Source organism: Phasianus colchicus, chromosome 18 (assembly GCF_987193195.1).
Source record: "Phasianus colchicus chromosome 18, bPhaCol1.hap1.1, whole genome shotgun sequence".
In the NCBI taxonomy this organism is placed as follows: Eukaryota; Metazoa; Chordata; class Aves; order Galliformes; family Phasianidae; genus Phasianus; species Phasianus colchicus.
Window position 1 is genome coordinate 7,135,778 of NC_143453.1, and position 25,568 is coordinate 7,161,345.

The window sequence follows — 25,568 nt, forward strand, 5'->3', positions numbered from 1 at the left end:
GCACAGAGATGATGGAGCAAGCGCTCCTAGCGATATAAAAGCCTAACTTAGCATAAAGCAACTAACGCGGCACGGCAGCTTCAGACCTAACACGTTTCGGCACAGCTGCGAGCTATGTGAACACAAGCACCGCACCAAAGCCATCGCTGCCGCCGCACACACCCCTGCCCCGCTCTGTGTCCCCGCAGCCATGTCACAACGCAGCGGGGCGGGCGGAGCGCAGCGCGCCCGTCCCTTTTATCCCCGCCCCCGGCGCGGCCCGGCCCGGCGGCTGCGCACTGCGGTTCTGCGCTCTCATCATGGCGGCGCGGGGCCATGTGCAGGACCCCAACGACCGGCGCCTGCGGCCCATCTACGGTACGGAGCGCGCGGTCCCTTCCCTGCCGGGCCCGGCGTGCCGCACCGCCGCCCCGCGGAGCTGACCGGACCCGTGGGGTCGCGGCGGGGGAGCGGGCGGCGAGCGGGCCCGGTGTGTGCCGCCAGGCCGCCCCTTCCGCCCGGCGCTGCGGCCTCCCGCCCCGCGGTGCCGGGGCTCCCGGCTGTGTGCCGGGCTCGGGGCTCCGTCCCACCGCGTTCCGTGCGGTTCTCGGCGCTCCCCGCGCCTCCGTCTTTTGCTGTCCGTTTGGTTTCTTAGCGGAGCTGCTTGGTCCCTGCGCATCGCTGTGCGCGGGGAGTTGGGGTTACGGGTTGGTTCGTTCGTGTAACGAAAACGATCGAGCGGTCACGGATGCTTTAAAGTTGCGTGCAGAGTGCCACAGACTAATGACTTTGTTAGGGAAATTAATTTGAAGATGAGCTAAGTTAGGAGGAGCGGTAGCGTTGGGAAAGCTCTCGGGTGAGCTGCCCCAAAACGTTTCCAGGGATGTTGCGTACAGTTGAGATTGCTTAAGAAATTGTTAGCAAGTTTCTGTGTGTATGCAAATACAGAGAAAGAGAAAAATCTGCTTCCCCAGGCTACAGTGTCATTCCTGCTCTGAAACAGCAAAACGGATTGCAGTTCCAGTACACGCTCACGTTTCCTTTCAGAACCTCTCCCTGCAGGGCCATGGGGAGCTGCTGCTGCCTTGGGCTGCCCTTTGCCTGGGCGCTGCTCTCGCAGGGAGAACAGCTGGGCTCAGGTTTGCATCTGTTGAGTTCTGGAGAAACCAAGGGGAGATCTGTGATTGCTTTTCTTATTGAGCCGAGCTGTGTTTTAATGTTTGTTGCATCACTGGTTGCAGCCATGCAGTTTAACAGTTTTTTTTGTATGTACTGTGATTGTCATATTTATTAACATGCAGTTAGTTTTGCTCTATATTATGTAATGTCTGTTCTTAAACCAATACAACTGATGTTAACACAGATGATAGGCATTTCCTTGCACTGGTTTTGGAGTACAGCTGTTGATGAGAGAGATCTAAAAATCTTCCTGCTACTTCTGCTCTGTGAGGTCAGAATTCCTTTTTGGTTCTACTCCTTACACAGGCAGAAGCACAACTTCACAGAGGCTGTAGGCAGGAGATGTGCAGAATGAGGTTAGAGTTTGGTCTTTTACTTTAAAAAAGTGCTATTCATTTTGCACCTTGTTCCTTGATTAGTTGAGGCTCGTTGACAGATGAGTTTTCCATTGGTCTTTTTTTGTCTGTCTTCACCTGTAGGTTCACATGTTGCATTTGCAGCCATTGAACATAACTACCTGCGGACTTGTAGCTAGCATAGACTTAAACATTTTTTTCCTGTAGTTGGAATTTCTTTAGGAGTTGCCAACTGCTTTGGCTTCCAACAAACTTATTCCTTGTTGCAAAACAGAATCCTTTTATTGTGCAGCTTAGAGAGGCTTGTGGTTTATTTGATTTACTTTAGAAGGCCTAAAGCAGAGATGCTATCGGTGCCGCTAGCTGTTAAACAACTCCAGGGCAGGCAGTGCAGCCTGGCGAGTAATTTGTGTGCAAGTGGAACTTTATAACATGGATCCTTAAATCAAGAAATCTCTGCCTGTGCGTGGAGAGATTGCTGGGATATTGTGTTGCAGAATATTTAAAACCTCTTCACTGAGAAGTCTCTGCTGAAGCTTTAAGGTTAAAGGTGATGCACAGGTTTCCTTAGGTTGCCAGGCACTGTGTTACAGTTTCAAGTGGTCTGAATATCTGATACAGCAACATTTTGTTTTGGTTGGTGCGGGCAGGCAGTCTCATTTGAGGTTTTGTCTGTATGGTCTCTGGAGTCCAATTAGCTCTACTTTAAATCTGCACCACTTGGCCGTGGAAGCAAACGTTAAAGCTGCAGAATATAGATCTCATTAGTATAGGTGCACGTTTTGTACAACGTACCGAGGAACTACTAAAGGTCACCTCTTGACTCATTAGGAGTTCTATCTCATAATGAGAGCTGCGATCTTGAAGAGAAAAGGATGTATAATGTAATTTCAATATTTCAGTATTAGATCTGCTCATAATTTGTTAGGGGAGAGGCCAGATCCTTCCCTTGTTGGCTTGTGAGCTGCAGCTTGGTTTTACTGCTAGGTTTAGGTTAATAAGGATTAATTTTTGAGGGAGGGGAAGAGTGTTGGACCCGTGCTCTAACCTAAAGGTACTTGTTTGTAGTTGTCTGAAATATGATAATGTGGTGTAGGGGAAGTTGAAATTTAAAATACAAAGCTGAAAGAAGGAGAAAGTGGTCTCAAGGCAGTTTTTTTGGTTTTTTTTTTTTGTTGTTTTTCTTTTTTTTTTTACAGCTGAAGTGTTGTGCAACTGGATAGCAGGATATCTCCACTTCATTTCTTTGTCTTTAGAACTGCTCTGGTTAAGCAACAGTGGTATTCTATTAGGAGACAGTCTTGCTCTGCCTCAAATACAGAGCATGTGGATAATTCATCTCACTTAATACTTTGATAGATTGCAAGCGTGTTGTTTCTGACTTACTGCCCATTAAAAGTCATTGAAAATCTCCCAGCAGCACACCCACTTAATTCTTTCTTTTCCTGAAGTGAAGAGTGAAATCTCAGTTCTAGTGAAGGGCTATTGCTGCAGAACCTGCTCTGTCATACAGCTCTTTTGTTGGAATGATGACCTGCGTGGAGTAATTACAGAAGCTTGTTTGTTTGGATGATCAGAACTAGTACAGCAAGATGATCTCTTAGTCTATGAAGTGACACGTTTTCTGACTGTTTGGTTTAGGAATAATTGTACAAGGAAAATGCACTGCTGCCCTAACAACACGTAGCCCTTGGTAAAATTAGAGGTAGCCTTCTAAATGGTTTTGTATTCTAATACTGTGTGTGTTCTTCTTATGCAGATTACCTTGATAATGGCAATAATAAAATGGCGATCCAGCAAGCAGATAAACTGCTCAAAAAACACAAGGATCTTCACTGTGCAAAGGTAAGTGTGGTTGTTCACTGACCTCGTGGTTGAGTCTAGTTTGCGACTTGCAGTGCTCTGCTGTGCTTTTCTGTGGTCTGAGCTTCCAGAAACTGCAGTGTATTCTGAACACTCTGGAACATCTGACTATTCTAATTCATGCAATTCTTTGTTTGCCTGAAAAATCCTGCAGATCCTCCAAGGGAGGTGCCTCTGCTGATTAGTGTAAGTGGCTGCACCTTGCTAATTGTCTAGATCCCTATCAGAGCCACTGTGAGCAACCAGGGCAGATGAGCTGTGCCTTTAAAAATGCCTCTTTGAGACCTTAAGTTGAGGTACCTATGTGTAGTAGTTTATTTGGGAGGTGTAATTTTAGTGAAACATAATAAGGTGTTTTTTGAGGCATTGCTCTTCTGCTTCTCATTCACTGTCCTTCTTGCTATGCCCCTGCTGAAGGGAAAAGAGTTTTGTTCCTCAGTTTTCTGAACACTCGAGTATCTTTCTGTTTTTCCGTATGGATTTTCCTCTATAGTTCATATTACTTCTACATTTTGGGAGCTTCCCAGGCTGAAGCAAGTGTCATTGACCTGAATCTCACTTATGTCACTTTTCTCTGGCCACTTGTTAAAAGAAAAAATGAAAATTGGCAGGACTGGTCAGTTTTGAGCCTGCAGGTAGGAAAAACAATTGCAGATGATGCCTTAGTGGCCTGCATGTGTATTAAGAAATAAAAGCCATGCTATTTGATGCAGTTGGATTTGGAAATTTTCCACTACAGCCATATGGGTTAGAAGCATCATTAAAAACTTAAGTTCTCTAGAAGTAATTAGGTGCTTGGGCAAACCTTCTCCTCTTGAGGAATGCGAAGATTTTCACTGGTAACTGCCAACTTTGTTTTTAACAGTTGCCTCTGTGTTATATCAATAGGTTCTGAAGGCAATTGGCTTGCAGAGAACTGGCAAACAAGATGAAGCGTATGCTCTGGCACAAGAAGTAGCAGCACTTGAACCCACAGATGATAATTCCTTGCAAGCACTAACTATTCTTTACCGGGAAATGCATAGACGTAAGCTTTCTCCTTTGCTTCTTTAGAAATCATGATTATGTTCTTTCAAAAGTATACGTGACCAACAGTTTCATGGGAAGTGTATGAAGTCCAGAGTTCAAATGTGTTCAAGCATGTTATTAAGAGGCCGGGGAATTTAAATGACATGTTATAAATATCTCTAAGGCTCTACTGATCACCATAAAGCAAAGAACCTTGCATAGGCTTCTCTTGTTAACATTATTGTGTGCACAGTTCCTATGAAAGAATGGCATGTCGTAACTGTCCATCATGATCAGCATGAGTTTACTGATTTTGTTGTTTAAATGAGAGGATTTGTTGTATATAATAGAGATGACTAATCTGTTATGCTGTTAGACTGTAGTCAAGGGGTTCAGACCTTGATAAGCTGTGTAACAAACAGAAGGGAAATCCTGGCCTCCCATTTGATTTTACCTTTGTGAAATCAGATCCTTGTAGCAATACAGTATTATAAAATTTGAAATTGTGAATGATTGACGGAGTAAAATTACATGCCCTCGTGTGAAAGAATCCAGACCTCACGTGCTGCTATCTACAGCTCTACAGTTGTTTCTGTCAGCTTGTGTTTCTTGGTGGCGATAACATTTCCTGTTGAATTGCAGGAGCAAATGACAGTGATGTGAAACAACCTCTGCAGAAACAGATATCAGTGATGTGTAAACTATGTGAAAGCCACATCACGTCACTTTTAGTATTTTTTAGTAGAGGTTGGATTTTAGTATTTAGGATTTTTAGTAGAGGTAGGATTGTATGTTTAAAGAAGAAAAATGTTGGAAGGATGAGAACTTTTGCCTGCCATAGTGTCCTAATTATTTTCTCATGATAGACCTATTACTAAGAAATACAGTGTGAAGTATTTCACTTCCTAAGAGTGCAACTGAGAAAAGAGTGAGAACTCACTTGGGCAAACCTTCAATAAGAGTAACTAACTTGATATCAGACTCTGAAAATGTTTTGTGTTTTGATGCGCAATTCACGTGGAGTCATTCTGCCAGGTCCAGAAGGTTTTGATTCAGTTTAATAGTCCAAAGCAGATAAATTTGCTCAAGGAAAGTACTTAAAAACATTTCTGAGCAGTCCAATTGTTGCTGTTAAACTATTCTTGGTTTGTTTTGTTCTTTTTTTTTTTTTTAAGCAGTTTCCTCCTTAGACTATTGTTTGTAGTACTTGGGGTCTTAGAGGAGTGAGTATCATTTCTGTGGTTAATGAGTGTAATTTGGTTACTCTTCAGAGTATCACTGTTGCTATCTTTAGGAGGCTGTACTTTAAATTTAGTCCCAAATGTGTCTTAACTCAAGCATCTGGTTTTGGTTTAGCGGAACTTGTAACTAAACTTTATGAGGCAGCTGTAAAGAAAGTCCCCAACAGTGAAGAGTATCACTCTCATCTCTTCATGGCCTATGCCAGGGTTGGAGAATACAAGAAGATGCAACAGGTATGATCAATGGTTCATGTTCTGGGCATGTTGAGGTGTCACAAGCCTTTTTTTTGGTTTTTTTTTTTTGTTTAAAAAACTGTTAATACCTCTCCAAGGTGCATGTAATCATCCAGAAAGGTAGGCTGAGGTGATGCAGAAGTTATACTCTGTTTTTGCAGAAGGGCTGAAAACACCATTATTTTAGGGGATGGGTTATATGAAGACTGGTATTTCACTTTCCTTCAAAGGAGTAGGATGTGTGCATATCTGCCCCGATGGGCCATTTTGGAGCAGGAGATTTTTGTCTTTTCTGTCTTGAACACTGTGATAGTTACATTGTATTATAAAGCAATTTGGGAATAGATACGAGAAGGTCTAGCAAGATCTTCTGTTCCATGCTTTCAGTCTTGATTTATTCCTTAATTTACTGTTGTCTTTAGGAAAAGCGATTTTGCCCATGCTCCTACCTTTGAAATCTAACATACAATTAGGCTTGAACATGTTGCGATTCAGTGAAGGCAAACTAAAAGTACTTCAAGTTCATCTTCTCAGTTGGCAGAGCATTGTCATGCTGGTTAGTTTTGTTTTCATCACTTCCAAATTAGGTGCCTGGAGAATGCCTATAAATGGAGAAGATTCTTTTCTAAACATGTGTGTTCGCTCTTCTGTATTTAAATAAAAAAAAGAAAGGAGTCAAGTAAATGACTCTTAAACTCCTTGCTTCTGCTGCATTAAGGTGACTTGAATTTTTATATGCGTGGTTTAAATAACTGAGGGAAAATATTAAGCTGTAGTGTTATTTTCCATTCTAGCCCAGCTTGTAAGCTGTTTGAGTTCAAGTTGTAGATGGGGGCAAAGCTATTGATGTACATATGTACATGACATTTACCAAGGTGGCAAACTTTACGTAAGCATATTAAGATTAAAAATATAGCATTACTGTGTATCTGGCCTTACGCTTGGATCTTGATTAATAGAGATCTGCTTTTTGGTGTTACCTATATTCAAGTTACCTGATAAGAAGGCATGACTGTGGTGTTCAGGTCTGAATCTTGCCTCTGTTAGGGTGTGGTATTCCACTGATGATTATGTAACAGCAAGTTAAAGGATTATTGCTAAAAAGGTGTGTGTGTGTTTGTGTCAATACAATGTTAAAGACTAAAAGCCTGTTCTTCTTGCTTGCTACATTGGGTCACTGAATATCCAATAAGTCCAAGTTAATTTTTGCAGCCTGAAAAAAAAAAAAATCAGTGCTAGAAATATCTGGCTTTGCTCTTAGCGAATAAATCTGCTTCCTGATGCAGTTATTTCTAATTAAAGCTGTCATCTGTTCAGGCAGTCATACATGCACATGCTCATTGCTGTTCCTTGTCAAACTTGCTCAAAGTACTTCATCCTTGAAACTTTCACCCTCCTCCTTCTTCAGCAGTGTGTTATGTACAGGAAGGATTTACGGGTTGATTAAAAGCTCTTCCACCTAGTTGCTGTTTTCAAGTTGCTTGTTGCCATCATTGCTGCTTAACTTGCACTGTCTGTCACGAGACTTCATAAACAGATGTTTTAGGAATAATTAATCTGTCTTATTTTTCAGGCTGGAATGGCACTTTATAAGATCGTACCCAAAAATCCTTACTATTTTTGGTCCGTGATGAGCCTGATTATGCAGGTCTGTACAGTGTTGAAAATTAGTCTGACTTTTACTGCAGGTGTACTGCAAACATAGAAATATGTTGAGTGAAAGTATTAGAGATGTCTTAAGTAAAATGTCAGAGCCATTTCTGTATGATGCTGGGAAGGTGGGACCTTCCTGAAACCACATTACTAATATGGCTCAAAACAAATGCTGTATTTTTTTTTTTTTTTTAAATGCTGCTTAACTGGTCTATCTTACAGTTTTACAACTTCTCCTATTTTGGCTATTACCCTGCTGGCTCTTAAGTTAGACAGGTACTGTCTGTAGCCTCTTAGGCAGAACTGTGCCTCTTTGTACCTAGACTACAAATGCTCTAGGAGTGCTGGACTTAGCTTGTCTTTCAGATTGCAGAAAATCTGCAATGATAGACAGCAGATAAGCTGTGCTGTGTTAGTTGAGCAGTAGTTAAACAACCTGACAAAGTGTTGACCAAGCAAATAAGCATGGATTTGTTAATTACATTCTCCAAAATACCGTGCCATGGAAAATCCAAGCGTGTTCTTGCTACATGTTCTTTGCCGTGGCTATTATGTGCCTAGATGCATGATTCTCTAGGCAGTGCAGTTCAGAGAGTGTTTCAGCTCACTAGTTTTATTGCTGCCTGTTTAACAGTGTGGCTGCTCTCTGCGTGTATGGATGCTATTTCTGAATATGGGGAGGAGGGGTTAAAGCATCCAATTTTGCTCTCTTCTCATGGAACGCAGAGGAAAGCAGTGTGTGGGACAAAAAAAAGCTGATGATGTGTTACAGTAGTTCTTCCTTTCTCTAGTCTATTTCAGCACAGGATGAAAACCTCTCAAAGACGATGTTTTTGCCGCTAGCTGAGAGAATGGTGGAAAAAATGGTAAAAGAGGATAAGATCGAAGCTGAGGCTGAAGTAAGAGTTGCGGATATTTTTTCAGCTTGATTTCAACATTTTTGAGACAAGGAGTGCGGTGTTAAAGGAAGTTAATTATTTTAAGTTTGTGAAGAACATAATCAGTAGTGTTCTGGAATTAAATGTGAATGTGGTGGTACAAAAGGAGACGAAGCAGAGGGTGGGGAGGGATGTGAAACAGTGTGGCCAAGGAAATTCTTTGGCATTTGATTTGACTTGATGAAGTACTTGTTTTTGCTCCGTGAGGGGCCCCAAGAGACATTTTAGGACTGATAATGGAAAAAAGACGTACATTCTGAGTGCTCCACCCTTGGGATGCTAAAGATAACTTTGCAGTCCTTGCTGTCGTCGTCTTCTAATGACAGTAACACAAGTCACTTTATTTCTTGGCATACCTGTATGTTGTTTTACTAGCAAGTTTAATTGCAGTCTAATCTTTTTTCTAAGGTTGAACTTTACTACATGATTCTGGAACGTTTGGAGAAATATCAGGAAGCCTTAGATGTTGTGAGAGGAAAACTAGGAGGTAACTTATTCTGTCAATTAATAATCACAGATGTGATGGAACAATAGCTCTTTTGCTTCAGATGGTCTACTAGCTACAGGGAGGGGGAACACAGCTGTAAGCAAGCTTGCTTCTTAGCACCAGTTTCAAACATTGAAACAAACTCTGGAGGTTCTCTTGGACAAACTGATTTTACCCAAATGCTTACAATAGTTAATTGTCATCAATTAATTTTACGAGAGTATACTTCTCCTATAGCTGTGATGTTCATGAACTGTTTCTTTTTGGTGATTAAAATGCTCTTGCAGTTTTAAGGAATTGGGATGTGAAGATTTGCATAGGAAATTTGGCCTTTCCAGTCTTTGAGAGTCTTCTATTGTCTTACTGCTTTGCATTCTTAACTATAATAACACGCTTTGATGGTTTATAATAACAGAAGGAAATGCATTGATTAAATGAATTTGCCCTTCTGTTTTTAATTTAGAGAAGTTGACAAGCGAGCTCCAAAGCCGTGAGAACAAGTGTATGGCAATGTACAAGAAGCTGTGTAGGTGGCCAGAGTGCAATGCGCTGTCAAGAAGGCTGCTGCTGAAAAAGTGAGACATTTCTGCAATCTTATTGAGGACTGAAGAAAAATCCCTGACTGGTTATGAATTGCCTTCTTCAGTAATTCTTGTAAATGGTGGTTAAAGCAGAAGAAATCAGAGGTTCTGAGAGTATTTTCAAATATTTACACTCCAGTAGTTGAGGAAGAAGCAACAAAATAGGATTCTGGAGGATGTGCGGGGGGGGTCACAGGGAAGAGGCTTTGTCAGAACTGTAGTTACAAGATCTATTAAAGGAGAAATGATTCCTAGTACGCTTGTATTTTTTTTGTAATATATATCTTTGCTATTCCTTAAATTCAGTTTTTGCAGTTTTAGAAGTTACTGGTTTGGCAGTTCCCTAAACGTTGTTCTGTGTCTGCTTTTTGTTTCAGCTCAGATGATTGGCAGTTCTATATAACCTACTTTGATTCAGTATTTCAACTCATAGATGAATCCTGGACACCTCCTCTGGAAGAAGAACAGTAAGTCAACAGTTCTGCTGTGCATTTTTCCTTTGTAGTGGAGAGAACTTTTTGCCTTCAGTGCTGTCTCTGTCTTTGGTTGACTTCTGACATCAGGCTCCAGATGATGTCTTCCCTACTTTGTTTTGGAGGCTGGCAAGTCTGTTGGAAACAGCTGTATAAATAGTGGATTGTACTGCATAGAGCTCTTCCAGTTCATATTTTTTATGTTATTGAATTAGAGAATCCATCATGCCAGATTTCCTTAAGAGCGTCCTGGGAGTATGTTGAACACATGTTGTTAATGACCTAGAAATGGGGAAAAATAAAAATCTTTTTTCTCTTTAATTGTACAGCTCTTTAGAAGGAGAGGTACACTATTCTATAGAGCAAGCTGTGAAATTTATAGAAGAGAGAATAACAGAAGAATCTAAGAGCACTCGGCCACTTCGAGGCCCATATTTAGCTAAACTGGAGCTGATCAGACGACTGCGTTGCAGAGGCTGTAACGATGAATATAAACTAGGTAAGAGCCATGAACTTTGGAGAGAGAACACAAAACAATCTCTTTGTATTTAATTCAGCACGTACTTAATTCAGCAGTATGTTATGACATTGTATCTGCTGGTTTCAGTAATGTAAAGAATCTTGAAAGCATTAGAAGATGAGCCTTGAAAAAAAGAAAGTTGTTCCAGACTGCTGCAGGGCTTGTAAAAATAAGCAGGTTAAAGGATCTATTGCGTTTGGGGGCAGTGTCACTGTGATGAAAAGTGCATTCCTGATGTGCTGCTTTTGTAGAGTCCTTCTGGTTAGCTGTAATCTCTGGATGTTTTGTTGTTTTGCTTTGGTGTTTTTTTTTGTTTTTGTCAATAATACCAGGATTTGCTTTTTGACAACTTGCATTTAAAAACTGCAGTCAGAGAGTCAGTGAAGGAGAGAATGCGATTACAGTAATATGTGTGATTACCAGTTCCTAAATGAGTTAGATAAGCAGGGGCTGTGCATGCATGCCTATTATACTGAGCTCTTATCTGCCAAAGTAGCTTGATTGAAGCTCTTAAGGTGTGTCCTTGGTTACTAAAGACAGTGAGCATTGGTTAAAGTCTGCAGCAGTGCAGCTAATAGGGCTGTAAATCTCTGCATAATCCCAAATTAAAAATGAATTATCAAATGTTTCTCAAAGTGATCTTATAGTTTCAGCTTTTAATGGAGCATATGAAAAAGATAAACTGGCCCTTTTTCCTAGGTGATCCAGAAGAACTAATGTTCCAGTACTTCAAAAAATTTGGGGACAAACCCTGTTGTTTCACTGATCTCAAAGTATTTGTGGATCTCCTCCCATCCAGCCAATACACAAAGGTGAGGAAAGTCTGAGATGCTGGCACGAACTAGAGTGTTCCTTTGCACTCTTGTACTTCTCTGTTAAGGTACCTCTGTGTCCTATTAAGAGATGGAAAAAGCTGGAGCTTGATCTATTTAGAATAGCAGACAGGGAAGATGCTTTGCTGTGTACTGCAGCTTTTGTTATACAAAACATCTTTCTCCTTTCCTACCTTACCCATCCTTATATTTCCTCATTAAATTTACGTGTTTAGTTGGAAAGATGGATCCAGGTAGGTTGTTGCATGTTATACTCTGCTGCAACGTTGAAGAATGGACATGTTGATACTGATCAAGCAGTGACTAACAGAACTATGGCAACCTTTCCAGAATCGTTTTGAAACGAGCTCTTTTCAATTTAAAAGTCTGTTTGTGCAGAGTCATGAGGAGCTTGTTGAATGACTTCAGCAGTTGGGAATCCTGTCACTCATCTCATTGTTTCTCAAAGCCATTGTGTCCAATTTAGTGCTTGGTAAGCGAAATGGAGAATCCTGGATCAGCCAGAGGCTTTTCATTAAAATATTTGTTAACAAAGTATAGATAGTATTGTTGTTTTCTTAGTTTATTAAAATATTTTCTTGACTTGTAAACTTTATTAATGTAAGCCTACAGCCTTTCTAATGAGCAGAATGGTGACCTTAGTGTGTATTGGTTGCTGCTGATATATATTAAGTGCAAAGTGTGTTCTTACCCACTGGCAGCAGCTGTGGTCAGTGACACATTTAACTCATTTTGGAAGTGGGAATCCCATTGCAAGGTAACTCTGGAATCGCTGGACAGATTTAATCTCAATTTTCAGGGACGAGAGAAAAAAAAAAATCATAGTGATGTTGCTTGGCCACTGAAAACATGTCGATACTCCAGAAATAATTGTTATCTTAACATCGGTCTTAAATTTCTAAAGGCAGGAATTGAAATATATGCAGTATAGCAATTTGGTTGCTCTTGCCCAAGTCGGTAAAATTTCAAATTGCAAATATTTGTCAGATTTTCATCAAAATCCACAGGAAAACTAGAATTCTTGTGCATGGTGCTGTGTTCTTCTTACCTAGCTGTTATTCCTGGTATGGATTTGTTTTGTGTTTTTTCCCTTGCATTTGTAGTTATTTTATTTCAAGACCAAATGTAGTAAAGCTGAATTCATTAACTTAAACTCATTTTTAAGTTTGTAAACACTGTTGAATTTTAAGGCAGCAACAAAAAAAAACTGTCCAATCCTAATTGTATTGTGAAAAATCTGCTGTCTCCCATTAAATAAAACTGTAAACAGTGAGACACTGCTCTTCTTACAAGTTAAAAGAAATTAATCAGATGATGATGTCACTCGGTATGCTGCATTGCTTTGGAGCTGAAAGAAAATGTAATAACCAGCACAAAACCACAATTTCCCATTAACTGTGCTGTAGACTTTCAGTAACTAATTATTTGAATCGCATCTGTTATTACTTTTAGTGTTAACAAGTGCTTGAAATCCCTTGTTTGTCAATGTATTGGAAACTTTCCTGTGTGTTTTTTTTCTGTCTGTTTGATGAACTAAGCTATTAAGCAAAGCCATAATTTGTGCTCACCAAAATTAAAAATTTAAAAAACAAACTCTCTAACTACTGATTTCAGTGCGATGTCAAGGTTTACACTGACACTTCCACCTCATTTGCCTTTCTTGATTTGAGAGAGGAAATGATGTCTTCTGTTTATGTAGTCCCAGCTGCCCTGCAAAATTTAACAACTGTTTCTCTTCCAGTTCATCAGTCAATTGCTGGAAGTAATCCCTCTATCATCAACAACAGAGAGTGAAATAGCACTGCCAGCTGATATCAAAGCTCTTCAACAACACTTGTGTGTGGTGCAGCTCTCCAGATTGCTTGGTATCTATCATGCCATGGATAAAAAGCAAAAGCTGACTGTGGTCCGGGAGTTAATGTTAAGATACCACCATGGATTGGAGTTTGGTGAGGACAAACTTTGAAACCAGTATTGTAGCTTTTTTTTGAGCTTCAGAGTTTTTTTTCCAGGGGAGTGTGACAGCACAAACTGATGGCCTGTATCACTACTGATGTGTAACATCCATTGTGCAGCTAGATAGCACTGTGTTTTCTTCTTTGTTATTACATCTTCGGGCACCTGAATTCTGTTTCCTTATTTTTTTTCTTTTCAATTTTGTGTCTTTGAAGTAAATGAGACATTCCTGAGTAGCTCAGCTGGTACATTTTTATGCTTGTCTGTGCCTTTGAGCAAGGCAGGCTTTATCAGGGACAAAAACATAGGCATTATTACCAGTGTTTAAATCTTACAGTTATAAAGTTCTTTCTTCTAGCAGATATTAACATATGAAGTGGCCAGACTCTTTTTTTCAAAATCATGAATGGGAATTCATTTGTTATCAGAAAGAAAAAAAAAAAAGCTGAATTTGTGCAAAAACTATTGATTTGTTTTCAGTTCTTCTATCTGGAGTTTGAATCCAAGAACAGAAGAGCCAAGGAAGCATAATGTTAGACAAAATGTGTTGCTTTAGCAATTCAAGCACAATGAATTGAGGGAAAAAACCTGAAAATATGGAGCATGAGTACAGTTGTTTTAGTTTTAAAGAAAACTTCTGAGACTTATAAATTAAGCAGTGGTTATCATCTGCCAAGTGTCTGTGCCACTTGATAGTGCTGGCAATGTGAGAAACAGCTGACAGCATAGTAGTTCTTTAACTCTCCAATTCAGGATAATTTTGTCTTTCTTTTTAGGGAAAACTTGTTTGAAAACTGAATTGCAGTTTTCAGATTATTACTGCCTCCTTGCAGTTCACCTGCTGCTTGACCTGTGGCTAGAGGAAGGTATGTCTCTATATTTGCTTAATACCACCTGGGATGGTTGTGGGTAGGCATATTGTGCCTGGGTGGCCACTGTACATCTGGCATTGCTCGTTAGTCTCATAGCTTTCAGTTTCTTCTTGCTGTGTGGTATTTCTGGAGCCTCTCAATCTTGCTAACCTCTAAAGGGATTTAATTTTTTTATATAATTTGTGTAAGTCCTGGTGGAGTTCTGCTGATCCATGCAGCTCAGTGTTGTCTATCCCTAGAAACTTGTTCCAAGTTCACCATGTAGATATTTTTCTCTCCCTTTGCACAAGTAATGCTGATGACTCCCTTCTGATACCAGAGGTGTTTTGAAAAATATTTCTTTTTCTCCTTGTTATATTTTGTCTCCTGGATTCCTAGCTTCTAGACTTCTGTTGAGACTCATTGCTCTGGTTTTAGTAATTCTGTACTTCTCATCTGCTTTGCTTTATTAGTCTCAATCTCAGAAATGTCTCTCCAGTAAGTGAGGATTGTGCTCTGTGCAGATGTGAGCTGGATATTCCCTGTGAAGAATTATTCTTCCACCAGCTGTAGTGCTGGTGTGGGAACGTGCTGAGCAAAGTGCAAAATGAGGAAGGGAGCTTTGATGTGAATTGTGCTGTCAGTGTGGAACGCCTCTCCCTGTTCACACCTGTTTTTATCTTTGTCACCAGGTGAAGAGATGGCTGTGTGGCAGTGCCTAACCCTTTTAGAAGAAGGATTATCTCATAGTCCTTCTAATGCTCAGTTTAAATTGCTGCTCATTCGAATCTACTGCAGGCTTGGTGCATTTGAACCGGTTGCAGAGCTGTACTCCAGCCTTGATGCAAAACACATACAGCACGACACCATCGGGTGGGTAGTATATACTGAGAATAATTGGTTGTGGTGACCCTCCGGTAACTGAGATCTTCAGTTGTCATTGCTACTGAAAGATAGCAGATTGTCAGATTTTTCACTATGTTCTGTAAAAGCGTTCTGGAAATTTAAAATGTATCTACTAGTGTACTCTGCTTCTAGTAGGGTATCTTTCCTGTGTGATTTTAATTATTTCTGGACCTAAGGAATATTAATTAAACAGAATATGAAATCTGTGAAATATATATATCTTGGTGCCAGTTGTAGCTAGGTGTTCCAGCCTGGGTCATTGCTGAGCAGAGTTTGCGAGCAGTGGTTAAAGCAAACACAACCGAGTGGCCTTGCCTCAATTAGTGTGTTTGTGAGTGTCAAAATAAAGTTCCTCCACCTCATTAAATGAGCGAGAACTCTGAGCTTCCACATGTAGTTCCTTTACTGTTTAAAGCTTAAATCTTAATATGAATGTTGAGCTGAATTGGGCTGTAGCTCTCTATTCAGAGCTGCATTTGAAATTCAGAATTCCCCAGCACGTGTTCTGATGTTTGACTTGTGCTGTGTTGTGTTGCAGCTATCTTCTGACACGCTATGCAGAGTCACTGGGCCATTACGCTGCTGCATCCCAATCCTGCAATTTTGCACTCAGGTTTTTCCACTCCAACCAGAAAGATGTAAGTTGAAAGAAACCTCTGCATCCTTGTAGCAGGGCAGTTATGTTGATAATGCCATACTGAATTCTGTGCCATACATAAGAATTTACAGAACTGTAGTAGGTAGTCTCACAGAGGAATTATACGTGCAGCTTTGTGTTTAAGCAAAGGTTGCTTCAGACTGTATTTCTCATTATAGAGGTTTGTAACTTGTTAGATGGAGTTTTGCTGTAGCTTTTTATTTATTATTATACAAGCCAATTTGAATACTCAAAAAATTTGCCATGATTAGTTATAAATGAATGAATGATGATTTATGAGAACAAGTGTGACGTAATGTAGCAAGTAAGTCCTGGTGTCATCTGACTTTTGGCACTTTGAAAAGTCACACAGCAGCCAGGGATGGTGGGTCAAGGTATTGATGACATTTGTACGAGCTTTGTATTGCGGTCATCTGAGGCGTTGTGGTTTAATGATGACACGTGTGGTGGGGAATGCTCATCAGAAAATGAAAGTACAAAGAACAATGTGGGAGAATTTCAGAGGGGAAAAGTTAACTCTTGAAGTCATGATTAAGACATTATTCCTGCATTATTTTCAGGTGATAGGATCAAATTGCTAAGTCTGGTCTTCTGCTAATGGGAGCTACCTGCTTTATTCAGTTCACCCCTATGAAATGGTGTGAATTAAAAGAAAGTTGTCTTGAATGAGAACCTTGAGAATGGAATGGAGAGAGAAGAGTAGTTAAATTCTTCCAAGACATAGGGACCTTCCTAAATGCATACTGTGACCTAGGCATCTATCATACTTGTAGCTTGTTGATTAGTAACAGTACTTGTCTAAATCAGTTCTGATTGGAAAGCACTGTGAGGTACGTTTATAGGGAAAACATCAGTTTCATTTCACATTTCCCATGGAAGCATGAAAAATGGGTTGAGTGGGAGAATGGTAAACAACTCTTATAATCTTGGTAGAAATGCATTAGGCAAACCGGGGGGAGAGGGGGGCAATAGTCCAGAACAGTAGTAGGAAGCTATATGCATAATATTAAAATCTCCCTAAGATTTGCAAGACTGTCCCATTCTGAGGAGTTTGGAGTATGTTCTCTATTCTTATATTTTACAGTTTGTTCATTGCTAAGAGGTGGAGGAAGAAAATTATTTTCACTTGACGCTTAAGAAAGAAAGCTGCAATCCAGTTTTAACCCTTCCAGTTACTGGTTAAACTGGCTGCAGGGGTTCTGCAGATATACAATTTGTTTTTCCACCATCCCAGCAGTAGGTAAAAACACAAGAATTATCTGTACTGAGTAGTAAAGATTCTGAAGTTGCTCAGGCAGTAATTCCTCAGATGAGTATCCTTGTGCTGTTGGCAGCAGATTATTCCTGTGTGCAAGGTACAAGTTGCCATTTAGCTGTGTCTAGAAGGTAGATGCTGAGTTACTGTGACCCGTGCCTGATGTGGACATTTCTCTGTCGGGAGGGGGATGCACAGAGATCTATGTGGGTCATGTGGTGGAAACTCTCTCTCCTCTGCTTCCCTCACTTGCTTATTGTTTAAGCACTGATACTACTTGCTAAGAATCTTTGTTTTGAGTACACTGAGTACAATGTTTTGTGCTAGAGTAAAGCTCTGGATCCAAACAGCTTTCTCCTACATGTCTGTTTTGGCAGTGGCAGTTTTCGGGCTTTTTTTATTTTTTGAGTGACTTGTTCAGTCTTTAACACGTACTGAATGACTTCAGTGACAAGCATACCTGGAACCAATGCCTGGAACCAACTCTTTAAACAAAATGTTCCACTGCAGTGTGCCAGGTGAAAAAAAGTGAACTGAAAGAAACTACTGGATGTGATTTATCTGCTTGGGAACACTGTATTGTAAAGCAGCAAGAAAGCATCTTTCCCTGGAAAGCGTTCTGACTGAAGTGGGAAGATGGTCATTCTCTTTGTCAAGAATGATAAACGTGCTTGCACAGCACAAGGTAACTGTCTCCAGTAACTCAGTGTACACACACTGGTAAAGGCTGTGAACTGAATCATGTTCCAAGTGCTGTTGCCAGGAAAATGCTACTCAACTCATCATCAAGAAATACTGGAAGAATGGTGCCTGAATTGTTCAACTTGCCTACTACCACACCTTAAAGGCTGAAATTGCCACAGAGGGGTAAAAACAATGCAATCAGTATTACGTGCTTCATACTACAAGACAAAGATGTGTCTTGGAATCCTGCTCGTGTCATGTCTCTTGGAGTACTGCAGCCAAAGAACTGTGAGCCAGTGTTGTTCTTGAGTAGTAGCCAAATCTCATGGGTTCTGGATGTTCCAGTGGTTATTGTCTTCAGATTGTTTTAGTAAGAAACCCATCACAAGCTACATTAGTCTGCAAAAACAACCATAATGTGCAGACTGAAACAAGAGAAGGCTCAATTCAGCGTGCTGTTCATCTAAGGATGTGTCAAGAACAGAGTGGGGGGGAAAAAGATGATTCTTCACTATAAGATGTATCCGATATCACAAGGTCAGAATATGCCACCAGTTTCTATGCTGCAGTGGTTCTGCTGGCGTTTCCCTTTTGTGATCAGAATCCTGGTATGAGCTTTCCTTTCAGGTCCCATTACAGTATCTAACTGCAGTGTTAAATGAGGACTATCCTATCAAGGTTACCTTTTTACCTGATTTCAGCAACTGCCTGCTTCTCTGTAGATTAATTTTTTTAGCTGGAATGTTTGCTACAGTGTAAGGAACATGTCCAAGTGCTCTCTGCTGTGTGTGGGACTCTGCCTAGAGCAGGAAGTGTGAAGTATGAGAAAGTGATCTAGTATTAAGAACAAACAAAAAACATGTTTAGCTACTACTTCAAGGTGACCACTTTGGATGTTGTCCTCCTGACTTGCTGAATTTAACAATCTAAAGTGAATCCTCTTTAAGAGTGGGTTTCATAAGCAACAGCCCTCCAGGATACTGTGCAGTCTTGACATAATACTTCTGCTCTGGGAAAGGATGCCAGTAACAGGGAGAAGAGAAAAGGCAGTATTGCTGTATTTGACTGATACTAAAAAGGCAACTTCATTCTTCTCAAGATAGTCCTCCTTTAAAAATGCAGAATCGCAAGTAATCTCTCTAATTTTCTTGTGTCCGTCCGTCTTTAATTTCTCCAGATCCACAGGCAAACAGAACACCAAGGGGATTTTAAAACTACGTCGATGCAGTTGAATTAGCATCCATAGTGCAGCCCCGTAGCCTGACAATGACCTCTGCAAGGCTGTATATCAGAGGGTATGTTGCTAAATATTTGGCATATTTTTTTCATACAGTGTAAATAACCAAATTGCATAGGAAAAAGGTAGAACTACCTAGAAGGCGTTTCTTATTTTGGAGGGAGGAAAGAAAATAAAAGAGGCTTTTAACTGTGAGTGATAGCTCCTCTTCTCTCAAACCCTTCCAGGCAGATTGTCTTGGTCAGTACAGTACAGATTTCAGTTGCCCTGACTTTCTGGTGCCTCTAATCTTCAGTGCATTTTGTAGTCATGCTATGAAGAAAATACTTGATCTGCCAGAATTTCTCCATTGCAGAGAAACTGATTTAAGAATACAGCCATCTGTATTGACAGGGATCGTAAGCTGTTCACTCTGTCATTCCAGTTACTGTATATTTCAGTGAAAAATTCTGCTTGTTTGGGACTTCTTCATCACAGAAATCTTCTGGAAATTGCTTGGACAGATGAGAAATATTAGTTATGTGGCTTGTATTGCTGCGCTTCATCAGAGGGGAAGTAAACTATCCTATGGACACTGACAGCTTTCTTTGGTGGCTAGATTGTACTGTAACACATGTATGTGTGCATGATATTATCTTGTGATACTGTATTTAAGAAAAAAACTAATAAAGAGAAACAAAAAATTGTGTGAGTAATTTTCTTTATCTATGTTGTGATATGTGATGCACATCCAAGTCAGTTCCAGAAAATCTGGGATGTGTCTGTTTTGCCTGAAAGTACTTCTCATAATGAGACAACAAATTGAATAATCCATCTGAAAAACAAAAATAAAGTATAAAGTTCCAAAATCACTTCTCGCAACCTATAAGTATTTTTCAGTCTGTGTTGACAGCAACCTGATTTTGTTCAGTGTTGGCTTGGTTACTTAACAGCACTGCCTGGTAGATCTTCTAGGCATTATTAAATTTGAGGAACAAAACTACTTGGATGACTTAGATAAGCAAAACTGCAAGATTCTCCCACAGTTTGAGTATTTGCCAGATTCTGTACCTCTGGGTTAGTGAAAGCCACAGAAAAGCAATTTCTTGGTATTGACCATGTTAAACTCTTGGTTATTCTGGATTTATGGAAGTAACTAATACAAAGCTGGTGTGTGCTTTCTTGTAGACCTCAGAATACATCATTCAAGCCTACAAATATGGTGCATTTGAGAAGATTCCAGAATTCATTGCATTTAGAAATAGGCTGAACTCTTCCCTTCACTTTGCACAAGTTCGCACAGAACGGATGTTGTTAGACCTTTTACTTGAAGCAAATATGTAAGTACAGCAGCAGCAAATGCAATACTTTCATGTGACAAAAATTAAGATTTATGCATACATAGAATATTGACCAAGCAGCACTTTGACAAAAACCTGAAAGTTGCTCTCGGTTGCTCTTTCCTTCAGCATCCTTCTTTGTGCTTAGTGTAACACTGGTGACGTGTGAGGAATTGAACAGTGGAGAGAATGCAGTTTAAATGTTTGTTTCCAGTGATCAAATGTTTGATTTAATAATATTTAATCTTATATACAGATCTTCTAGTTTAGAAGAAAGCATAAAGTCCATGAGTCTGAGCCCAGAAGAGGATGACATTCCATGGAAAGATTTGCGTGACAACAGAGACCTGACAGTCTTGTTTAATTGGGATCCAAAAGACAGGTGAGTAGAAATGTCCTTAACTGGAGTTTTGCACCTTTTTCTACAGTATATGGTGAGGAAAATCCTTTCAGGGTAACTGAAATGTTCTCTAGACTGGCTGACTGCAAACTTAACATTCATTCATCACTTCTAGCAGTGCTGCCTTTTTACATATTAATGGTTTTCTGAATTTCTGACCATTCTTTCCTCCTAATACATTATTTGATAACTTCAGGTAGGCTTTTGTACCTGAGTGAAGCTTGCAACTTTGCAAAACTTTTTCTGAAAACATTTGGTGCCTTTCTCTAGGGACATTTCTGAAGAACATAGGAAACTCTCACTGGAAGAAGAAACCCTGTGGTTGCGAATCCGGTCTTTAACTTTAAGACTAGTAAGCGGACTCCCAACTCTTAGTCACAGTATTCAACCAAAGAACTCTGAAAAGACTGCAGAGAATGGCGTCTCATCCAAGATTGATACAATTCGATCACTGCTTCAGCAGCTGGAAGCGGCAGTGGATTCAGGGAAGAAGTTTCTAGAACAAAAAATTCAGGTACCCATTAAGGAAAAAGCTATCCTCAAATATTAAATGAACGTGAATGCAAGCAGAGAAACTGAATGCATCTTGTAACGTCCAGCAGGCTGCAGAATGCACTTAACTGACCCTGAGTTTGTAGTGTATGAATCTGACTGAGAGATGTGCCAGAGACAAACACTGTATTCTGGATAAGGAAAAGCTGCAACACCTTTATCTTTTTCTTTGCTTCTTGCCTAGTATCCTGTCCTTGGCCCTCCTCCTACCCGAATGGCTGGCTTCTTCAGTAATGGCAGCTGTCAATGCCAGACTAGCTTGTTTTATCTTGTTAGTGATATTTATGAACTAGATACCAATGGCTTAGGTAAGTGCTTGAGGGGCAGGGGCTTAACCAGATGGTTATGAGGTGGGAGGGAATGCGGTATGTTTCCGTTTAATTTGAAAACTGCTAGACATTGGGTGATGTGGACCAAACTATGACTTGTTTTATTTTTTGAATGACACTGTTACCTGGAAGACAGCACTGCAATGCTTTATCCATGTCTTCATTTTTGTGATGTATGTTGATGTAATACAGCATCCTCTCTGAAAGCAGTTGCATTAGCTTTCCACTGCTAGCACTAAATTACATTTAAATGCCTGCCAGTTTTCTGGGAGCAGGAGATACAGAGTCTATAGGTTATAGCTGCCTTCTTTTTTTTTTTTTTTTCAGAAGATTCAGCAGAAGTCCAGGAGAGGATAGGGAATAGTTTCAAGTCTTTAATAGAACGGCTAACAGGTAAGTAGTAACTCAAGAAAAAACACTGGTAATTAAGTGCTTTGTGTTATAAGCTCCCAAGTGTGCTGCACGTATGGGAAAGTGCATTAATGAATCTGCAGACCCTTTTGAAAGATGCTTGAGAGCAAGGCTGAGAATGCCCCTAGCTTGTCTGATCACAAAGTTGTTGCATCCACATAATGTACTATCATTTCATTACCTTGCAGCCAAATCTTAGCAACTGTTGTTTCCTGATAGTTGGTCCAAGTGTTGTATGGAGATACTATTTGTAATGAAATAAAAGTTAGAGGGGAACTTTGGAACTGGACTTTCTTGAGTATCTTTAGCTAAATTTATCAATAACAGCCTAATCTGCAAAGCAGTCAGAGCTACACCAAGATACATGCTGGGCAGAAAATGAACATTTGGGTTGGTTGATCTGCATGTCCTGAATAAGGCTTTCCTTTTTTTTCTTTTCAGATTTGTTCAATAAATGTAAAGGTGACTTGATTGAAGTCAGAGATGGCACCTTGAAAACTCAGCCAAACCTGCTGGAAAACTTAGTCTTCTTTGTTGAGGTATTTTTTTTTTGCTGGAAAATGAAAGTTGTGGAACACTATAGAGTGGAAATGTTGAGACTAAAAAGCAGTGAGCTGCATGCTCAATCAGTCATGAAAACAGAGCTATTGCATATTCTGAATCTTTTCAGTACATACACTAAAATGAGTTTAGAAGCCTCCTGTAAATGCAGCTTGTAACATAACTGTACCTTTCTTTCCAGACCATCTCCATCACTCAGTGGGTATCAAGTTACTGTGATGGTGTCCTTCGACCTTTTAAATCCAACCTGCAAAAAAAGAAGAAGAAAAAAAAAGAAACCAATGTAGCTATGGTAGATAATATCTTTTTCTCCTCCACTTCTATCCCTCAATCCTGTTATTTGTATGGAAAGAAAAATCAGGATTGATGGCATGCTAACAAAATATTTTGCATGATCTCTGCCTTGTAGAATCTGGTGTTGTTAGAGCTTACTTTACAACCTTTCTTTTTTTTAACTCCTTTTCTGCCTTCTCCCATATCTCTGACGTTGTGTGACAACTTTATAACAGGAAATACAGTTAGACTATCACAGATCTCACTGCTGTGAATGCATTGCAGTAAACTAGTTAACTGGTAGTTTTTATCTGGATAGATTGATTTAAGCTTAAGTATTGGGGTATGTGGGTGTGGAATAGAATACGTATTATGAATTTAGTTGTCATATAAAATTGTCACTGAAGAGACAGTATGTGTCTATAAATTAAAAGCATGTCTTTATTTTTTTTTAGCCACCTGTATTTACACACTTTCTGGATTATGTTACTGAACTACAGACGTTAACTTCCAATGTAATAGATCACATCAAAGGGCTTGAAATAATTCTGACTGCACTAAAACTTGAAGAGTTGTCCCTCAAGGACACTCTGCTTTTACAGGTAAGAACTTCTATTGCTATATGACTGATCAGTGTGCTTGTGTGTGACAGATAACCTGTTAAGGTTAGGGATGACACTGAATTTTGGAATGGTGAGTTGGGGTATTTTTGTAATTTTTCACCTGGTACAGTGACTTTGCCTTGTCTTATGAGCTGTCACTTAGGACAAAAAGAGATTTCTGATGCATTTGTCCTGAAGTAGGGAGTCTGACCTACAGGGCACTGGCATACATGTTTGTCTGGGAAGATCCTAAGGCGTTTTTAACTGGGGAGAGTTTAAACGTTGCATTCGCCTGTTTCAGAACTGTATCCACCTATCTGTTGTTATCCAATTTGTATTTTTTCAGTTAGTTTGTCCTCTGTTTCATAGCACACTACTTAAAATTTCCCTTCACTTGTAGTTGTATGAAGCTGATGTACAAGTATCTTTTTAAAAACAAAACAAAACACAAAACCACTAAAAACAAATCAAGGAAGGAAATCTTAGATCTTAATGTATGTGATTTTGAGTAAAAGTTAAAGTACATTTTCCTAATATGAAAGAAGCTTCAACATCAGGTATTTTCGGATAATTATTGATGTTTGTGATTGCTCTGGTTCTTTGAGTCAGGAGATTCCTCCATATTCCTATCATTATGAAAGACATCAAATAGCTACACAAGGTAGACCTGCAAAAACCGTGCATCACATTCACATGGATTTGAGCAGAAACACCTCTGGGAATCTTTTTCTGTGTTTAGTTGTGATGTTTGTGATTCCATTTGTTGTTTGATATGCTTGCAGTAAATCCAGAAATAGGCCATCTGCACAGCTCTGCTCGGAGCCAGAGCTGTGTTTGCAGCCCTGTGCATTCAGAAGTGAAAAGTGCTTTTAAAAGAAGTTCTCGTGTTCAAGTGTTAGTGAAAATTCTGATGTGATTCAGGAATGGGGTATTACTGCTGATGAGCCAGCCAAAGCTTACTGCTGAGGTGAGGTGGTGGGGGAAGTTTCATGGGAGAACTTGAACAACTGCTACTGAGTGAATGGTTTCTCTTTTGCATTTTGCAGGAAGAAAAAAAGTTTACAAAGACTGTGCAAGGGAAGGTCCAGAGCAGTTACCAACACTCGGTTCAGGAAATTGGAGAACTGCTGAAAAAGAGACTTGATACTATTAAAAAACTAAAGATTTGAGAAATCATTGACAGACTCCAGAGGAGAATGATACCAGAGTCCCAGACAGAAGCAACATCCAATATACCATCACTTCAATCCAGAACTTCCTCATAATGCATGAAGGACTTAAAATCATAAAACGATTTTTTTAGGTATTACAGATGTATTCAGCTGACTTAAATTATTGTACATAAACGAGAAGCAGGGACCCGTATTGGGGTTTTGACCACTTTTTATACATGTTCATAAGCATATTACAACAGGAGAAAATTGAATAACTTTCTTCCCTTCTGATCTCTAGAAACAACTGGAGATGGTTGTTAGCAGCAATAGAAATCCAGTGTAAAGCATAGATCTCAAAGGAGTTGTATTTTCATCACTATATGGTGTTTATAATTTTTGTATGGTCCTTGCCTTGGAATGCAGAAGCTGTAGATGCCCGCATTCAGCCACCTGCAATGAAATGAGCCGGTTCTGGAGCTGCCTATGTTGTCCACAAGCCACCTGGTCCAACTGAGTTCAGTGTGTTGGCCCAGCAGAGAGGTGGGAGGCTGTGCTGACAGAACACCCTCTGTGTGCAGCTTTCCAGTAGAGCCTAGTGGTGAGGCAGGTTCCTCTAAGGGCTGAACATGGAGAGAGCTGCTGGAGGAAGGAGGTATCATCAGCATACACACAGGTTGCTTTCATGTTCAGAGACACTTCAAGCCTGATGAGGAGCAAACTTGGCCATTAAGTTTTAGAGAGATGGGAGTCAGCGTTTTGGCAAAAGACAGAAGTAGAGACCGTGTATATAATAGCTGCAGTGATGTCTGACACTGCGTTCTAATTTCATGACAGTTTAATGTAAAACAGCAATCATCATGACTTCTAAAGAAGTGTATTTAGATTACTGAGACTTTAAGACTTAAATATTTTCATAGAAATTAAATCCTATTGGCTTTGGTTTTAAGTTGGCAGAGGTAACTTTTGCTTCCGCTGTAGTATGAGGCTGAGAATACTTTTTATAACTGTATGCTTGCTTTTTGCTGTTGATCTTTGATTATTCAAGTACTAGAGCTCATTAGGCATTCTCGTAGTG

The 25,568-nt window shown here is 39.9% G+C and overlaps 1 protein-coding gene across 4 annotated transcripts; it reads left to right on the forward strand.

Moving 5' to 3' along the window:
* Positions 1 to 119: 119 nt before the first annotated feature.
* Positions 120 to 24,648, forward strand: NAA25 (N-alpha-acetyltransferase 25, NatB auxiliary subunit). 4 transcript variants are annotated; one of them, XM_031592497.2, is made up of 24 exons: positions 120 to 357; positions 3,274 to 3,359; positions 4,266 to 4,404; positions 5,742 to 5,860; positions 7,434 to 7,508; positions 8,305 to 8,412; positions 8,860 to 8,938; positions 9,402 to 9,513; positions 9,897 to 9,986; positions 10,322 to 10,491; positions 11,212 to 11,324; positions 13,087 to 13,294; positions 14,078 to 14,167; positions 14,845 to 15,025; positions 15,597 to 15,696; positions 20,060 to 20,211; positions 20,468 to 20,593; positions 20,882 to 21,125; positions 21,348 to 21,471; positions 21,820 to 21,885; positions 22,345 to 22,442; positions 22,646 to 22,756; positions 23,193 to 23,339; positions 24,386 to 24,648. In XM_031592497.2, the coding sequence occupies exons 1-24, from the start codon at positions 300 to 302 to the stop codon at positions 24,506 to 24,508; spliced, it is 2,919 nt and encodes a 972-aa protein (XP_031448357.1). In that variant the 5' UTR covers positions 120 to 299; the 3' UTR covers positions 24,509 to 24,648. The 4 variants fall into 4 exon arrangements, with proteins under 4 accessions (XP_031448357.1, XP_031448360.1, XP_090008764.1 ...); XM_031592500.2 differs by lacking the exon at positions 120 to 357 and adding an exon at positions 551 to 737; XM_090152638.1 differs by lacking the exon at positions 120 to 357 and adding an exon at positions 775 to 1,118.
* The last annotated feature ends 920 nt before the right edge of the window (positions 24,649 to 25,568 follow it).